Source organism: Syzygium oleosum, unplaced genomic scaffold (genome assembly GCF_021117445.2).
Source record: "Syzygium oleosum isolate NSW1041296 unplaced genomic scaffold, Sole_v2.1 Sole_v2.03, whole genome shotgun sequence".
Lineage (NCBI taxonomy): Eukaryota > Viridiplantae > Streptophyta > Magnoliopsida > Myrtales > Myrtaceae > Syzygium > Syzygium oleosum.
In genome coordinates this window covers 12,263,032-12,281,993 of record NW_026607487.1, presented here as the reverse complement: position 1 = coordinate 12,281,993, position 18,962 = coordinate 12,263,032, and the positions used below count along the sequence as shown (strand labels likewise).

At 41.8% G+C, this 18,962-nt stretch overlaps 2 protein-coding genes across 4 annotated transcripts; one reads left to right on the top strand and one right to left on the bottom strand.

Moving 5' to 3' along the window:
• Positions 1-872: 872 nt before the first annotated feature.
• On the bottom strand, positions 873-5,172 carry LOC115670613 (transcription factor bHLH111). 3 transcript variants are annotated; one of them, XM_030591917.2, is made up of 7 exons: positions 4,715-5,172; positions 3,033-3,684; positions 2,532-2,654; positions 2,286-2,351; positions 2,073-2,138; positions 1,434-1,475; positions 873-1,320 (listed from the first exon to the last, which is right to left on the bottom strand). In XM_030591917.2, the coding sequence occupies exons 1-7, from the start codon at positions 5,056-5,058 to the stop codon at positions 1,156-1,158; spliced, it is 1,458 nt and encodes a 485-aa protein (XP_030447777.1). In that variant the 5' UTR covers positions 5,059-5,172; the 3' UTR covers positions 873-1,155. The 3 variants fall into 3 exon arrangements, with proteins under 3 accessions (XP_030447777.1, XP_030447775.1, XP_030447776.1); XM_030591915.2 differs by having other exon boundaries at positions 2,286-2,357; positions 4,715-5,165; XM_030591916.2 differs by having other exon boundaries at positions 2,286-2,357; positions 3,033-3,681; positions 4,715-5,163.
• A 5,854-nt stretch (positions 5,173-11,026) lies between these two features.
• LOC115668679 (uncharacterized) lies at positions 11,027-14,503 on the top strand. Its single transcript, XM_056309632.1, has 2 exons — positions 11,027-11,403; positions 14,425-14,503. The coding sequence occupies exons 1-2, from the start codon at positions 11,027-11,029 to the stop codon at positions 14,501-14,503; spliced, it is 456 nt and encodes a 151-aa protein (XP_056165607.1).
• The last annotated feature ends 4,459 nt before the right edge of the window (positions 14,504-18,962 follow it).

The following is an 18,962-nucleotide window of genomic DNA, read 5'->3' as shown; positions in this document are numbered from 1 at the left end:
TTTCTTATAATTAGAGAGAGAGAGAGAGAGAGAGAGAGAGAGAGAGAGAGAGAGAGAGAGAGAGAGAGAGAGAGAGAGAGAGAGAGAGAGCAACATCTCTCTCTGTGTGTGGCCTCTCCGAGCCCACCCACTAGGCTCAGCAACTTCGTTCATTCACTTCACAGCTCGAGTCTCCTTTTGACCCTTTTGTCTCGTTGCATCGTCTCCTTTTTCTGCGTCACCTGCACTTCTAGAAACCGGTCTTTTGACACCAGAACTCCTCATAAAAAAAAGCACTGAAACGGGACAATCTGAGTGGCCACCTTGAATACCATTGAAGTTGCTCATTTCCCTTCTTTATCGAGCAATTGGAAGGGGGGATCACTCTTTCTATCATTCGCAGGACTGGCGACGATTTGCTTTCCTCCTATTGTTGCTTCGTTACCGAATCTTGTTTAAATTATTAGCCATTTTAACACGATGCATGCATCTTTTATGCATGATTTTCAAGGAACAGAAATGAAAAACTTTTTTAATGTAAATTTATTCTGCTGTTAATATACCTCTATAGGATTTTATGAAAATAGTGGAATGAATGTGTAACATTAATCTCCCCAAGCAGTCCAATCAACTACTTGACATCTAGGACACTCTCTCTGCTTACTTAAAGGTGCTCCTTTGCACATAGCTTAGTGTATGCACCGTGCACGAGTAGTTCATTTCGAAGTTCGGCTTATTTTCATCCCGAACTGCTCTCAATGACGTATCGGTATCATATTTGGCGTGCGTTTATACTTTAATATCATCATTAAGCTTATGAGTTAATACCCGACATCACATTAGTTGACCATGGATTTCAAAGCAAATCGGGTAAACAAACTCAATATTCAAGCTTACGGTCACTAGAGATGAAATATATTTGTATGATATACTGGACTTGGAAGTTGGTTTATTGCTCCAACTTTTTATTGTACAAGAGAGTTAGGTCAGAGGGTGAAGACAAGCCAATACCTACTACAGCTTTACCACAAAATACTACTCAAGCTTGAGTTTCGAAGTTACCGTCGCTTTGGTGTCCAAATTGATAACCAAGTACACAGTGAGCTTATTGATTGCATATACCCTATAAGGAATGGACTAATCAAAGCTGTTATCCTATATGCGCGCAAGACTCGTTCACCTATACAGAACCCCACGATACGGCGGCGTCCAGTAGTCGGACCCCGTGTTCTCGCGGTAGACCTGAGGCGTGCACGAGACCGGGACTAAGCAAAGCCCTCTGCTTTTGAGATCAACCCTAAAATCTCCCTTCTCTTTCCTATCCAACGCTCCCCATGGGTCCTGCAAATATTTAGGGTTTCATCACTAAAATTGTAGGTGTGAAACACATAGGCCTATATCACATAATGTTCCACAAGAAAGAGTTATTAGAGAAGCATGTGGAATTTATTCACCTTGTGGGGATTCGTCTTCAAATAGGGGTTGCTCACTAATAGCTGCAAAGGAGGGATTGACTTTATTAACAATACTAAGAATCACTCTCAATTTGTAATTCGATATAATGAGCAAAAAGGGGCCTAAACTTGTCCTAAAAGATCAGAAACTAACATTTTAAGGAACAGGACAATTTGTACTAGCTATGTCCTACTTTAGAACATGAATTATACATTTCTCGCATAGTGATTGGCTTTGTATTTCACATCAAAACGAAGAGAATTACATGATATCTACTTTCGTTGCGGAGAGTCGCATCATAGCACTTTAAGAATCTATTTTCGACTTGATTTGAGAAATTATGAAATGGAAAGTGCTTCCGTACCCTCTAGAGAAAACTAGCAAGTGCATGATTCTCGGTGCCCCCTAAAACGTGCACCACATTAGATTTATCTACATTTGGTTCATCCTCACAAAAGAAAACAATTCATGTTCACTTTCCACTTTCATAATGCGGGCCACTTATTAGCTTACTATTATATTTTCAAATTATCTCGTCAATAATTGGCATGCTGACGTATATATGCAGCCCTTTTTTCTTGCTTTTCCACTTAGTGTCGAAGTACAAGTCATGATCATGACTTTGGAGAACATATTACCCGCACTTGCTCCTGCAGAAACTTTATGTACCCGATCGCTTCCATTAGAACCGATGCAGTGTCGGTCTGAAGATCAATTGGAAGTAGTTGTTAGAAAGGACACGAATTAAAATACTGAATTAAATTAGGGAAATATAAAAAATGAAGAAAAGCATTGTGTTAGTGCTCTTCTTTTCTTCTTCTTTTCTTTCCATAAATAAAATAAAGCCAGACCTTTCCGAATGGCGACACAATTTGCTGAAGGGCTGTAATCCTGTCCCCAAGCTTGACTTTTGTTACCTGCATCTTTTGCAGAAACAACAATAACAACTGTAAAAACCAATTTTATTACTAATTCCACATTCAAAATTAATTTACTTTGCCCGAACAAAGTGTACTATATGCATATATGTGTATTTATACGTATTAAGTTTGAGAAAAATAGAAAAAAAAAGAGAGGAAAAAATATGTTGTTAGTACCTTGGAAGATGAAACTGCGGAGCACTCGTGCTTGGGTTTCTTGGCGACGGTCTCCGAACTGTCTTCCGACCTTTTCTTCTTGCCCTCGCTTGCATTTCCCTGTCCTCTCATGTTGGCCCTTACCTATATGTTGTAAAAGATCATTATAGCAATAAGCTCTTGTTCATAGGAATGAAAAAATCAGACCAAAGAAGATAAGTGAAAGCTCTTGTTCAGGGCAAATCCACCAAACATGTGTGACAGGTTCCTACTTATCGTAAATGACTTTGATACCATGATTGTGCTTAGATATAGTATTGAGCGATCTGAGCTATTAGATCGGTTGAATTTCACGTGAAACCCACACAGGTTACTGTTTAGATCACTCAGTTCATGGTGGACTACTTGTTTATCACACCCAGATAGAGAAAAGAACTCCATATCAATGAAAAAGCAAACATAATTGAACCTGCGCCGTCAATAAAACCTAATTGACTTAATCTCTCCTGCTTGCTTACTTACCAGAGGAGATGACAAGGGCTTGATCTTACAGTCAGATAAATTCAACGTCTTGAAGCGCCTCCCTATTCTGCTGCCAAAAGACGATGACGTATTATCGTCGTCGAAGCCTCTGCACAAGGAACCGGCAACTCCGCCGTAGTATCTGCTGTTTTCTGCCATGATAGACGTGTTCGTTGGCCCAAACCCGTCTCCAAGAACATTGTTACTACTGTAAATGCTCGGCGATCTCCTGAACAGTGCTGTTCCAACTGATGCTTCGAGCTCGCTGCCATATTGAGTGCGCGGGATTGTCGACCCGCACAGACCGTGGCACGTGGAAGAGGAGCCCAATGACATGGGGCTCGATTCGAAGGGGAGGTTGACTTCTGGGTCGGGAGGCGCGATTGACCAGTCGCCGACCGAGTTGGACAGCTTATTATTCGAGCTAAACCTCTGGCCTTGCATGAAGTTTGGCCCGTTGAGACTGGTGTTTGGGAAGTCCCAAATGTTGCAAGTGTTGCTTAATTTCTTCAAGTAATTGTTGCACGAGGAGGTTGCACTTGGTGGTTCGAAGCTATTCAGGTTTGACATGGTCTTGGAGGAGAGAGAATCGAGGAGGTTCTCAGGCACGTCGTGCTGGTTGTTATGCAAATCTCCGCCGCTTCCGACACTTCTACATAGACAGATAGATACTTATGGAAGTAAATATATGTGTATATTCTTCGAAAAGTAAAGAAAATGGTCCAAGAAAGTGAAATGAAGGAGAGACACTTCTGCATGGGTTTGGCAAAGAAAGATACTCCATAAAAAAACCAGCATGAAAATACAATTATATGGTTTTTTTTTTGGTCGAATAAATACAATTATATGTTGACAGCTTATGTTTAGGGGAGAAAGTTGATAAGACATTCTCTGACACAAGTCTATGGAGTTGTTGATTGCATATGTTTCATCTTGCTTCCACACAAGTCTAATGTAAAGAAATGAAAGATAGTCCTAGCTAGCAAGTCAATAGAAAAATAATAGCAAGAAATGTAAATACTAGAGACGTGAAATATTTTTAGCATTATGTTGTGCGCAAAAATCATCTGATTGAGTGTCATTTGCAATATTAATCTCTGTGGCTGCAGAACTTACCTATATATATTTTGTATATACGCTAATTGTGAGAATCTTAACTCTCTTTAGAGACATTAGATCGGTTGCAGTGACCACCCGAAGATTTCTAGTTTCATTTCCTTCAATTCTAGCAAGACTCTCTTGCCCTAACAATAAATAATACCAGTCTCTTGATACCCCAAATCCACACCTACCACCACAATCACCCTTTTCTCCAATTGTTTTCTTTAAAGCTCTTCTTTTCCACTGATAACGATTAGAAGCACATCAACTCAGTTTGTCCTACTATACTCATAACTACTATTTTTAATACGGGTATCGAAACCATGCGACTTGATGTACTCGAACTTTCCCGTTCACGTACACCAGGTAAATCTCTTCATCACAAGGTGATGAACCCGATCCCGAATTTACTCCTAAGTAACAAACGTTATGATTCGAACATGAGATTTGTTGTGTCTCAACTGAACGTTAGACCGCTCGGCCACCCTCCTTCTACCATGTTCATCAGAAGAAGAGTGGTCATAGGATCATTTGCAAGATCAAATAGCTCTATCGGTACAAAAATATGCCTAGGAACTTACAGTAAGACATGGTTCCAGAGATGATGGTCAGAAAGATGCTCCCCGATCAACTCGTTTGGTGAGGAAGTCGACTCAAGAAGCCGGCCAGAGGACTCGACAGTCAGTCCCGAGTGGATCGATGTGTTAGTATAGGCCGAGGACGAGATCGAAACAGCTTCATCGCAGGGAGAGTCGTTGGAGCTAGGGTTTTGGTTGTGGTGGCCCCATAAGTTGTGGTTGCTACCGTTAATCCATGCAGGAGGAGGAGGAGATATAGAGCTTCCGTGGGGATCATGCCACCAGTTGCCCGGCTGCACGACCGTGGCATCGATGGCCACGGAGCTCTCGGCACATTCTTCGGCCATGTCTGCTTCTCTTGTTGTGCTGCGGTGGGATCTGGAGTGGTGGATTGATTGGAAGAAAGAGAGAAATTCCGATCTTCTTTTTTGGGTGCGCGAGTGGAGGGTTGGAATTTAAAGGAGGATATATATCCGTTGGTGGTGACGTACACAGTTTATGCGTTTGTAGGAGAGGGGACAATAATATATGCAGACTGAGTTTTTCCACTAGGGACTCGTGGGGGACAATTATTATTGTTTTTGAGAAATGGGGTTTTGGGCCCGGGAAGAGTTTTGGCTCAGGCTCGTTACTGTTGTGGGACGGTGCAAGGAAACTGAAGCTAAGCTAGTAGAGAAAAAATTGGAAAAGGTTTTCAATGTGCCTTTCCTTCAACTTATGTGTAGGCTTAACCTAAAAGAAATTAAATAACTGCGAAAACCCTAATAACACACTCTCTCTCTCTCTCTCTCTCTCTCTCTCTCTCTCTCTCTCTCTCTCTCTCTCTCTATATATATATATATATATATATATATATATATATATATATACATACATACATACATACATACATACATACAAATATATATTTGCTTATTTTCCATATTTCTTAGGATTATGCATAAATCTACTTTGATTGTGCACATTTTACAGGGATATGCACAATCAAAGTAGATTTATGCATATCCCTAATTGATTATAATTGCTATTATATTTATCTTATTATCTTAAATAATTATCAATAAATCTATAGATAGGCTTATGTACTCTTTATCAAGATATATATAAATATATATAAATTCCTCAAATCATTTTTTAGCATTATTCAACTTGGTATAAGACTTGAATTTTTCGCTGTCCCCTCTAGTTCTCAACTTGAACATCCAGTACCACCACCAGAATTTTTCGCTATTCCCCTCCAATTGTCACTGCTTGTTTCGAGAGGCCGAAACCACCACTAGACTCGTTACCCTCAGACGAGTCATAGCCCGAAATTTCACCAGGAACAGCCACCGGAAATCAACTCCACACTCTTCATGCACAAGCACACCTACCACTGATCGGTGTAACTGGTTTAGTCTGACTGGTCCGACCAGTTCCATAGTATTTTTACGACCGGTTCAAGCACTTTCCGACCGGTTCTTGGCGATTTTGGATTGGTTCCTAGGGTACTTTGGCGTGCTGAGTCCATTTTTGGTGTTATTGTCCAGCTCACCTATTTCATGGAGAAATAAATTTTCATCACATTTTTTGACTTGATTTCACACTCTAATTGACTTCGATGTTAGCGATACTTGAGTTTGAGATGGGATATTAGTGCGAAATTAGGATATTTATTTATTTTCTATCTCTTAGAATTACGCATATATCTTCTTTGATTGTGCATATCACTGATTGATTATAATTGATATTAGGTTCATCTTATTACCTTTATCAATGAGCCTATTCTTATAAATAAGCTCATGTGCTCTTTATCAAAATCTATAGAAATATACAAAAATTCCTCAAATCTATTTTCCACATATGCGTGCATATATAAGAGGGGTTTTATTGAGGGCGATCAAGCCAGTCGATCTTAGCTTAATCATCATCGGTGGAGCCAAACGAAGCCAGATCTAGTCCCATCGAGGATGATATGAGCCAAACCTAGCCCAATCGAGGCTGCCTCAACCAGATGTTTGTGCTCCACCATTGATAGAGACGGAGCCAGATTTGGCTCCACCACAGGCGCATGCGAGAGATAGAGAGGTGTAATTATTTTGTGAATGTAACACTAACCAAAATATAAAATTTCTAAAAAAGCTGACCAATCAGATTTCCTCCAATTAGGTATAACAGTCTTATAAAAAAAATTCAAAGATCGTAGAGAAAAGACGCAAAATGAAAGAATTGACAAAAATAAAGAGATGTCATGTGAAGGTCCCCGCATCGGGTCCTTTCAACTTTTTTTTTTTTTTTTTGGTAAGGTGGTCCTTTCAACTTATTCATCGCCATTATATCCTAGTATCTCGTATCATTCTCGCATCGAAACCACACAACAAGCGAGTCCATAGCCCCTATTAACTGTTTTCTTTAAAAGGGCAAAAGGAGAAAATGCGAAGATTTGTACAGACTACTTCCAGCTTATCAGTAAACATTATGCATAAAGAGGGAGTACTCTCAATGGTAAATGATGTTATTCAACACAAGTCGGCCTAATTAAGATATGAGGACAAGCACATTGGAAAAAAGAAAATAAAAAAAAGCTGTCAAAGCATTAGCCCACCCATGCGTGAAATTGAGAGAGGGAGAGGAGATATAAAATGACCGAAATTGGTCTAGTACATCTCACATAGTTCAAGAATCGGACGGCCTTAAAAGGCTACAACCCAATACTCCGGGGTTGTAAATAGAATAGGGGTATTCCCTCTCTTTAGGGAAGAAAAATATTTGGAGGAAATTAAGGGTAGAGATCATGCGGGCACTGGCATGTCAAAATAAAGAATGCATCCGTGGAGTCTGCCCGACAGGATTGGGATAGATTGCGGAGGCCCCTATAGGAGATTCAATTCCCTTCTTTTTGTGAGATTACCTCTTAACCAAGGATCCAAGGGAAGCATTGAGAGAGGGAGAGGAGATAGAAATGACTAAAATTAGTCTAGTGCAACTTTTTTGCTACATCTCACATAGTTCAAGAAAAATATTACATAGACTCGGTTTATGTAGACCAATATCGTCATAGCTACTACATGTCGGCCCTATAGCGAGACATACATGATCAATGGTTAAGACGGTTTTGGTGTGCTTGGACTTAGTTTTTGTAATAACTTCTCCATATTTCATATGTGGAGGTGAAAAAGGACGGGCACATGAATGCACAAAAGAATGCTCGTGTGAGTGCATGCCTCTTTAACATTAGATTTGTGGCGTCAGCAATCAACACCCAATTTGAACGTCTATGTGATGTTTTATCTTTTCTTGACATTCAAATTCGAGTACGTATTAATTGTGCGGTTGCTATCAATAGTAATTAATCTAGTGAAATGTTAAAAGAAAGTTCCTCGAAAACTATGATGCCAAAAGGTGGACGATGATGATCTGTGTCCGACTTTATTCTCTTCATGTAGATGTAAATGTAGGTATGAATCGTTAGTTATAGATATTAGAAAGATGCAATGATTTATATTATAAAAACGTTGGTTAAGCTTCAGTTGGAAAGTTGAAAGCATATAACAACTTTCAGACAATAACGAAAATAATTCATGTATTACTACAACTATTCAAGTTTAGTCTCGAGCTTTTACTTTTCTGACAGAATTGATTCTTAAACTGATATTGGATAATGGTCTAATGAATTGTGTAGATCCATCAAACGTGGACGGAGCTACGGAAAGGAGGGGGTGGGGGTGGTTGGCGGCGGCAGCGGCGGGCTGAGCAATATGATGGTGGTGGCGACTCCGTCGAAGATGGCATTGGCTTCGTCTGGGACGGTAGAGGTGGCTGCCTAAGCGTAGGAAAGGGATCTGGTTTAGATGGGTTAAGGCCCCGTTTGGTTCAACTTTCCAAGTCTGGAAAGCCGAAAGCTAGCATTTGGAATGCCGAAAGCTCAAAGCTGGTCCAGACCAGCTTTGGGCTTTCGGCATTCCACAAATGCTGACTGTTTCCAAAAAAAAAAAAAATTCTTCAGCAAAGCGTGGCCGGCTAGGGTGGCCAGCTAGGGCGGCGAGGTCGCCCGACCCAGGCGACGGCCACTGGGGTCGGGCGACCGCCCGGCGCCGTCGCTGGGTCGCGCGACCCCAGGCGGTGACGGCCTAGGTCGCGCGACCTCGGGCGGCGGGCCGCTGGGGTCGCTCGACCCTAGGCGACGACCGCCCGGGGTCGTTCGACCCAGGCCGTCGCCGCCCGGGTCGCGCGACCTCGGGCGACGGCCGTGCGGGTAGTTCGACCCAGGCCGTCGCCGCCCGGGTCGGGCGACCTAGCGGCGACGGCCTAGGTCGAGCGACCTCAGGCCTCCTTGGGCGACGGCCGCCGGAGCCAGATCTGGCTCGCCGGCGGCCGTAGCCCTTCGCCGGAGCCGGCTGCCGTAGCCCTTTGCCGGAGCTGGCGAAAGGTACTTTAAAAAAAAAAAAACCTCCCAAAGCCCATTTGTAAAAAAAAAATTACCAAACACAATTACATTTCTCCAAGTGACTTTTAAATGATTTTTTACCAAACATCACTTACATTTTCTCAAGTGACTTTCACCTAAAGGTATTTGCATTCCCCCAAGTAGTATTTTATAATACATTAACTGCTCCACTACACACCACACCAATACTCATGATACACGGGACTTCTCTAACACAACTTGTATGTGCATTTCAATATCCTTCTAAAAGGGAAATTGCATGTTTCACGGGTCTTCATCAAATATCCTCCTAAAACTAGTTGTGAAAGTGCGATTGAGTTCTAAAACTTTCAAAAGTGCAATTAAGTCCTACCATTTATCAAATTTGTGAGATCGAGTCCTTCTGTAAACTCCGTCCAAATAGGCTAGTGAAAAATGCTGACGTGGCTTTTTTATAATTTTCTCTCTCCTATGTGGCTTATTAAATTATTTTATTTCTCCGATGTGGCATTGACCTTACTAAAATATGAAACATAAGACTAAAATGATGCTGTTTTGGTCTAAATCTTCATTTTTTTAACCAATATCATAATTAAATTAGATTTGAAAGAAAAGCTAATTTTTCTTTTAAAAAAAGGCCTCATCGGCCCTTTTCGGCGACACTGAGGCAGCGACAGAAAGGACCTGCGGTCTTAGCCTTTTGTATTTTTTGTGTTCTGTTTTTTTAATAGAAAAATTAGCTTTTTTTAAATTCTATTTTATTAAGATTTTGTTTAAAAAATTAGAATTTGGACCAAAATGATGTCGTTTTAGTCTTATGTAAATAAGGTCAATGCCATATAGGAGAGAGAAAATATTTTTAAAAAGCCACGTAAAAGAGAAAAAATAATAAAGATAGCCACGTCAACTTTTTCCATTAATCTAATATAACGAAGTTAACAAAAACGACTCGATTGCACCAATATATCAAGTTTTAGAACTTGATTGTGTTTTTTATAAGTTTTAGGACTCAATCGTACTTTTATGATAAGTTTTAGGACTTCCGGTATACTTATTCCATTGAACTTTTAATTGAAACCATTGAGTTTTTGTCGATCACAACCATGCAAAAAGCCGCGTAACAAACATCGAATCTTGTTAACGAGTGCCTCGAGCACTGTTATCCATAGCTATCAAAGAAGTATTTCCATTTTTAGCACACTGACTACACATAACACAAAGCAGATAATGCATTGAAAATGACAACCTTCCTTAATTACATGCGTTAACCTCCTCTACAGTATCTTCACCACAGTAGAGTTTAACCATCAGGATGGATTGATGTGGTTCTTCTGCACCTAGGACACTAATAAATCAAATCATGAATGAAGAAAGGCACGAGTGAAAAGCATATTAACTAGTGATTGTGAGGCCCCAAATTTCGACTAGAGGGGACACTAAAGGCCTCTCCCCTTCCATTCCTTGGATAGATAGAGAGGGGTAGAGCTTTTGGTTTTTTAAGTTGTCAAAGAGTTAAATAATGAAAATAGATGGCGAAGATTTTAGTAAAGTAAATAGCAGAATTGTGGATAGGGAAATATACAAACAACGGGATATGAATAGCGTAAGTGTCATAACTTCGTACGGCGCTCACTTGAGTGCCATAACTTTTTTTTTCGCTCACTTAAGTGCCACATCGGAGTAAAATCAATCATTTGAGGGCCATTTCCGGCAAATCATCCTGCGTGGATTTTTAATTAATTTTCCATCCGACGTGGATTTTTTAATGTTTTTTTACTTAATTTTTTTGAATATTTCTTTTTCTTTTTCTTTTCCTTTTTTTTTCAAGGCTGGCAAGGGTCGCCGGTGACCCTTGCTGGAGGCCTCGCCCTCGGCCAAACTGGACGAGGGCCGCCTCACCATCGGCCGATATGGCCGCGCAGGCCCTTGGCGAGGCCATCGCGGCCTCGCCAGCTGCAAGCGAGGCGGCGAAGGCTCTCGCCAGATCTGGCGAGGTTGCCTCGCCCGCGGCCGCGAAAGCCCTTGGCGATGCCATCGCGGCCTCGTTAGTCGCGGTTGAGGCGACAAAGGCTCGCGCCAGATCCAGCGAGGATGCCTCGCTCGCGGCCACGGAGGCCCTTGGCGAGGCCGTCGCGGCCTCATCGGTAGCGGGCAAGGCGATGAAGGCTCTCACTAGTTATGGCAAGGCTGCTTCGCCCGCGGCCACGAAGGCTCTCGCCAGATCTGGCGAGGCCGCCTCGTCCGCAACCACCCAGATCTGGCAACGGCCTTCGCAGCCGAGGGCAAGGTGGCCCTCGCCCAATCTGGGCGAGGCCTTCATAGCCGGCGAGGGTCGCCGGTGACCCTCGCCGGCACTGAAAAAAAAATTGCAAAAAAAAAAGAAAAATAAAAAAATATATTTAAAAATTGTCCACGTTAACTCCGACGAAGCCACGTAGGATGACTGACGTCCACATCAAATTTTCCGAAGAGGCAAATCGCCGATGACACTAAAGTGACCAATTTTTCAAATTTGTGGCACTCAAATGAGCGAAAAAAAAAATTATGGCATTCAAGTGAGCGCCGTACGAAAGTTATAGAACTCTTAGGGCCCGTTTGGTAACGTGCCAAATAGTGAAAATTTCTGTTCTTTTGTTCCCAGAAATAGTTTGGGAACAGAAATGCGTTTGGTAAACTTTTTGTTCCTCGGCACATTTTTGCAAAAATTTGTGCCGAGAAACAGTTTTGGAAGAGAAACAAGAAGTAAAAAAAAGTTGCTTCTTGTTTCTCGGCACAATTTTGAGAATCAGTTTTTTTTCTTCTTTTTCTTTTTTTTCTTTTCTTATTTTGTGGTGTTGTTCTTGGCTGAGCCGGCCGCCGGCGACCGGCGTCCGGCCACAGCCCAGGGCCGGCGAGGGTCGCCCTCGCCGGCGAGGGCGAGGGCTGGACCCTCGCCGCTGGGCGAGGCGGCCTCGCCTAGAGACGGCGAGGCTCGGCCTCGCCCGAGACGGCGAGGCTCGGCCTCGCCCAGATCTGGCGAGGCCGAGCCTCGCCGTCGCGACCCACGGCGGCCGACCTCGCCATGGGTCGCGACGGCGAGGCTCGGCCTCGCCGTCTCGGGCGAGGCCGCCTCGCCCAGCGGCGAGGGTCCAGCCCTCGCCCTCGCCTCCGCCGGCGGCCGGCGCGGTCCGTGACGCCCTCGCCGGCCTCTGGGTCTGTGGCCGGTCGCCGGTCGCCGGCGACCGGCCATGGCCAAAGAAGAAAGTAAAAAGAAAAAAAAAATTTAAACAATTCAAAATATTATTAAAATATTATTTGGGAACAGAAATTTTGTGTAGTTACCAAACGCATTTCTGTTCTTTTCTACTCTAGGAATAGAAATTTTGGACATTTATCAAACGCCTTCAAATACTCAGAAATTGTTTCCGGGCACAGAATCAAAAAAAATCATTTATGTTCAGAAATAGCGCCCGGGCACAGAATGGTATTCATGCGCACCCTTAGTATTCTTATTCCTACAAACAACCTACCTAATTTTATTGTCGAAATTTTGATTGGACTAAGCAAACTAAAAACACAATTTATTGAATAAAGAAAGAGATTATTTGATCTGTTTTCGTATCGCTAGTAATTATATCACAATATCCAAAAATGATACATAGGTTCAATCCATGAATACTTTCTCACTGCAAGTAATCACATCCCGTGAAATCTTACTTCTTGCAATGTCTTAAATGGCTAAAAATTCTGAGGTGACTTGTTGTGCAAAGAGGAAAGACAGCAGCCAGCCGAGGTGGAAATGACGGTGGCGGCGGCAAAGACGGCGCCGGCGCCGCATGGTGGTGGCGAGATGTAACAAGAGAAGGTGGACTTGGTTTTCGCATTGCTTTGTGGTGATATTTTGAAAAGTGGGAAACTCAAAACAAGGTATTATTAGAAAATCCCGCTTCAGCATATTCTAAGGAATCTAATTCTGCAAGCAATGTAATTCTAAATTTAAACTCCTTTCCATCCCACATACTATTATATGATGCGAGGGCAATTGCCCCCATACTTTTTGAAGACCTACTAATATATCTTAGGCTTTTGAATTATCTCACTTGTTTTTTTTTTGGGGTAAGAAGAATTATCTCACTTTTGCCCCCACAAGAGTTCCAAAAGGCCTACAAGACAAGTTTACTATTGCTCATTTCCATTTTCCTTTAATTTTTTGCTGGGAACCATTATAGTCAACCGTAGCTATCAGGAAATAATTGATTCACTAACCAATTTTATTTGTCATTGCACATATAACCCATCTTTCTAAACACAAAAGGCCCCACGGTATTTACTTAGATTAATTGAAAAAATAACATAATTAACTCTTTAAGTTTGCCATTTGGATTTGTAAAAATATATCATTGACTGTGAAGTTTGGGGCCCACCTAAAAAGTGAGTGTGGATCTGTCCCTGCCTAAATCCGCCCTAAAAGTGTACTTTAATATTTATGTATTGTGCTTCAATCAATCTACTCATCGTGTCACCCATAAATATACTTTGTAAACTGCACGCGGAAGAATCTTTCCGCAAGTTCTCCTGTATCACACAGTACATTCCAGTATCACACAATACATGCATCTAAATTTTGACCTCACTTATGCTAGAAACGAGAAAAATTACCAAAAAGGCTTAAATTTATTGTAATTGTACCAATTCAGTTCTAAATCAGTATTTGTACCAATTCAGTCATACACATTTTGCATTTGTGCCAATTCAGTCTATCCTGTCAATTTTGGCCAGCCCACACTAGCCGTCCAACCAATGCTAACATGGCTATTTTTTAATATATTTTTATTTTTTTCAAATTATTTATTTATTTATTTATTTCTTTTCTTCCTTCTTTTCTTTTTTCTTCCCACAGTGGCCAGCGAGGTCGTTGGCCATGATTGCCTGCGGCCGGTGAGGCCCTGGCGACACAGGCGAAGGCAACCATGGCCTCGCTAGCTGCGGCCAAGGCCGACGAGGCCCTGGCGAGGTTGGCCTCACCCAGATCAAGGCGAGGCCACCTCGCGCCTAGATCGCGGACTACTGTGGGGAAAAAAAGAAAAGAAGGAAGAAAAGGAAAAAGAAAAAGGAAAGAAAAATAATAAAAATTAATAAAAATTTTGAAAAAATATTTAAAATTTGTCAGCGTCTACGTTAGCATTGGCTGGCCAAAATTGACACAAATGTAAAAATTTTAGGACTAAATTGGTACTAGAAAAAGGTTTAAGATTAAATTGACATAATTACAATAAATTTAAGATTTTTTTGATAATTTTTCCTTTAAAAATGACGTTTATACTTACAGATGGCACGTGGAATCTAAACATGGTTCACCACATAGAATTCAGGAGACAATTGCCCTGACATTCCCATCAGAAGTCTAATATGGATCAAGATCACTCCACAAGTTCCTAGAGCTCATCTCCTTAGCCTCCTGATCTGAATTTATATATTGGGTAGCTTTTGGTTGAAAGCTAGAGCTACTTGGCCTCCTTTTCTTGTAATTATCCGGACCTTTTTCTCTAACAAATTGATTGACAATAAAAAGATTAAAGAGGAAGAAAAGGACAGGTTTCTTTTTGTGGGTATTTCTTTTATTAAGGTGCTATCGCGTATGGATCGGTTCACATCAACTTTCCACTCCATCTTTTTCCTCCTACTTTCAATGCCATTGGCTACAAGGCACAGTCACCTTTCGGTTTGTGTGTATAGAAGACCCTTAATCAGGACGTCTCTATCACATAATACATGGGGTACTATTCGCTCGTCGGTGATGAAGTAATAAAAAAAATTGACTGATAATTTGAGGAATTACCCTTTATCAGGCTTGACTTTAGCTCCTTCGTACCGAATGGTAATGAAAGTTGTAGTTATATAATGGCAGAGTTCGGCGAAGTTCCGTTGCATTAGATATGAGAACAGAGTCGTTAATTTAAAAACAGAGTGCATAATGATATATTATAATTAAAATTTTAGTCTATTTAATGATTATGAACGTTATATCGTTGGAGTTATGATAGAGTGAATCACACTAAGTGTAAAATGAGTTAAAAGAGGGATGGAAATGACGTGTCGGCAATTTAGTCATCATTTAATAACTATGTGAAAGTGATTTAATAATTTTTTTTCTTAGGTCATGAATAGTCTAGTTAAAAGAGGATGAATTTATATATCGGAATATTTTTAATAATTTGTGACAGAAAGAGGGATGCACTGTGGATCTTGAGTAATAATTTCGGCCAAACCATAATTTCTGATTTGTTCTATATATAGAGAGAGAGATCATTCCTCTTGTTCCATCTTTCACGGATGATCGGTCCTCGAGAAACTAAGATCGTCTACTAAACTAATTATACTCAATGGTAATCGAAAGCGTAAACAAATAAGATCCTACATAAAGCGGTTGACTTATTTAGCATCGAATATGATCCTGCCAATCACTTAGCATTTAAATTTCGGTAAAAAGATCTAATAAGTTGAGCATCCTTCTTCATGGAAAATATGCAATGCTTTGTTCCTTTGGAATGGATAGTTTACCGCTTTCACATTACACCCATGGTCGCCGTGTCGTAGCCCCCTATCACCCCCAGACCAGCCCCCGCCTCATGGCCGAGAGCCACCACCAGCGGCGCTTGTCTCTACCTACATCTCCACCTCTCTCTCTCTCTGGCCAGTGTCAATGAGAGCTCGATGCCGGATCTGGCGAGCTCAATGCGACAGATCCGAGTCCATCTTTGCCATGGTGTGGAGCTCAACCCTTTGTCAATCCCGACCATGACAAACGGAGAGGGCGGAAGGGAGGGAGAGAGAGATATGAGCAGATTAGGGTTTGCATGTGTGTGAAGAGATCAAGGAGACGGAAGACGAGAGAGAAAACAAAAGGATTGAGATTATTCTAGGTTGTTTAAATTGGTGAATAGATTGGTTACTTTTAGATGATCAAAACTAATGTGAATGACAGTCACATATCCTAACAAAAAGCATTAACGTTGTAGCCCTACTGCAACAAAACCTTTCCGAAAAGAATAGAAGGTCTCTTTTCTAATGTTTCAAAACTTTCGAATCATGTCTTAGGAAAGAGAAAAGGCGATGCAAATAACATGGGTAGAAAGAAAATAGAGAGAGATTAGTCCTATCCAAAATGGGAAAATTACCCAATCAGTTGTAAAACATATCAATTTAGTTCTAAACTTTTCAATTTTACCCATTTAGTCCTAAATCTTTGCCCAAAATTCTAACATAGTTCTTCCAATCAATTATAATCAGAAATAGAGCACAAAAAAAATTGTCATAAAAAATTGCCAATATGGCTATCTATTCATTGTCGTCCGTCCTACATGGCACACTGCCACGTTGACGATTTGAGGCGAATTTTGGTGAAAATAGATTATATTGAAATTTGAGCAAATGTTTAGGACTAAATGGACAAATATTGAATTTACATCCGTATATTAGGTTTAGGATTAATTGGACAATTTTTCCTATCCAAAATTGATGCCTAAGTTCAAGCTCTTCGTATGATTTATCAAGGCAAAAGTACACCACAAGTGCCATAACTTGTGTACGGCGATCACTTTGGTGCCATAACTTTTTTTCGGATCACTTTGGTGCCAACTTTTTTGAAAATCGATCACTTTAGTGCCAATGCTAACGTGACTCGCCGGAAATCCGATATGGCGCTGACACATCTCGCCGGAGAGGTCCACGTCTCGCCGGAGAGGTCCAGTCAGCATTAAAAACCAAAAACGACGCCGTTTAGCTCGCTGACGTGTATTTTTTTTAAAATATTATAATTAATTAATTAATTAATTAATTAATTAATTTTTTTTTTAAAAAAAAAAAAAAAAAAAAAAAAAAAGCCCTGCAGCAGCGGCGAGGGAGCCCTCGCCGCTGCTGCCGCCAAGCCACCACCGCCGGGAAGGGCCGGCGGTGGTGGGCGCAGTGGTCGGCGAGGGTCGCCGGCCCCTGGCCGGGGCCCGACAACCCCCGGCGACCCTCGCCTCGCCGGCGAGGGCCCGATCCGGCGAGGCGAGGCTGCGCCTCGCCGTTGCGACCCAGGCAACGGCGAGGTCTCCCCTCGCCGGGCGAGGCGAGGGTCGCCGGTCCCGGCCAAGGGGCGGCGAGGTCGCCGGTCCCGCCAAGGGGCGGCGACCCCGCTGACCACTGCGCCCACCACCGCCGGCCCTTCCCGGCGATGGTGGCTTGGCGGCAGCAGCGGCGAGGGCTCCCTCGCCGCTGCTGCAACACCTTTTTTGTTTTTTTTTTTGTTTAATTATTATTATTTTTCTAAAAATTAAAAAAATTCGAAAAAAAGCCACGTAATTTCCACCGTGTACAAGTCAGACCATTTTTTTTAATATAAATGCCATGTCAGCTTTTTGGCCGGAGTCACTAAAGTGATCGATTTTCCTCCGACTTGGCACCAAAGTGATCCGAAAAAAAGTTATGGCACCAAAGTGATCGCCGTACACAAGTTATGGCACTTGTAGTGTACTTTTGCCGATTTATCAATAATTTGTATCCCTTCGATAACTAATTGAGTTAGAAGTTTATAGAATAGATGCTCAAACATATCTTCTTGCTTTTTCATATTATGATACTTTTTCCAGCCCTATATATCTAATTCTTTGTGGCACCCCCTTTGAGCTGATGATCTTGCCACCACCTTGGTTCACGCCAATCATAATTCTCCCTGATAATTCTCCCTACAATTTTTTTTTCTTCTTTTGTCTAATTTTTTTAACAAGAGGCCCGACCCTCTTAGACTCTTTGAGCGGGAAAATACCAAAAAAACCTATTAAATTGGTGTCAATTCAATGTTAAACCTTTTAATTGGACCAATTTAGTTCTAAATAATTTTACATTTTGCCAGTTGAGTCCATCCGACCAGTTTAGACCGAAAATTACTAATGTGGATACTAGCCATTCTATATGGCACGACTAACGCTAACGTGAAATTTTTTAATAATTTTTTATTTTTTTCCTTTCTTTTTTTGGCTGGGGCGAGGGTGGCCCTCGCTAGCGCTCACTCTCGCCCTGGCAATGCCCCGCGAGGCTGCCCTAGCTTGGTGAGGGTTGGCCTCGCCCTCGCCAAATCTAGCGAGGGGAGCCTTTGTTGACGCTCACCCTCACCCAATTGAGGCCCATTGAGGCTAACCCTCGCCTGTCACCCTCGCCGGCCATGACCTGTGGCCGGTGGCCGGCGACCGGTCATTGGCAAAAAGAGAAGGGAAAGAAAAAGAAATAAAAATCATTAAAAAAAATGCCCGCGTCAATCCTGGTGTCGGCTATGGCATGTAGGACTGCTAGCATCCACATCGGTGATTTTCCAAATAAACTCAATTCGCAAAATGTGAAAATGATTAGGACTAAATTGATCCAATTGAAAGGTTTTTTATTGAGTTAGCATCAATGCAATAAGTTTAGGACTTCAGTAATACTTTTCTTATTTTTAACGACTTGACTGTTTCCTCGTTCCATGTAACTACAAAAGTACACGTGTTCGTGCTCCTGATAATAACCCTAAACTAATGTTTAAAGCATGATGATTCGAATTCAGGTTAAAAACGAGAAAGTTATGTCCTTACTAACGAAGCAATCGCCGTGGCTATGCAAGCCCTAAGGTAAGGTCGCTTTCTTGATGCAAGACACGAAACTTCCGTCGACCTACTTTACCAAAATTAATAAACACCGGTGAATCAGCCACCAAGGCAAGAAAGACACATGCTTTACAAAAGAAGCTGCCCTTTCCTTTTCCTCTATTTATAATTTGCTCAACAAGCCATAAGGTCCACGGATTGCTGAAAATTGGGGACCGCTGATTAGGCTAATCCCGATGGCATC

What these genes read in the sequence shown, in the direction of transcription:
- LOC115668679 (XM_056309632.1), top strand. Translation starts at nt 11,027, where the DNA reads ATGGCCGCGCAGGCCCTTGGCGAGGCCATCGCGGCCTCGCCAGCTGCA. An exon ending in CCTTCGCAGCCGAGGGCAAG is followed by an intron (nt 11,404 to 14,424) that starts GTGGCCCTCGCC and finishes TTATACTTACAG; the next exon opens with ATGGCACGTGGAATCTAAAC.
- LOC115670613 (XM_030591915.2), bottom strand. Translation starts at nt 5,058, where the DNA reads ATGGCCGAAGAATGTGCCGAGAGCTCCGTGGCCATCGATGCCACGGTC. An exon ending in TTGTGTCGCCATTCGGAAAG is followed by an intron (nt 2,139 to 2,285) that starts GTCTGGCTTTAT and finishes ATTGATCTTCAG; the next exon opens with ACCGACACTGCATCGGTTCT. An exon ending in TTCTGCAGGAGCAAGTGCGG is followed by an intron (nt 1,476 to 2,072) that starts GTAATATGTTCT and finishes CCTCCTTTGCAG; the next exon opens with CTATTAGTGAGCAACCCCTA.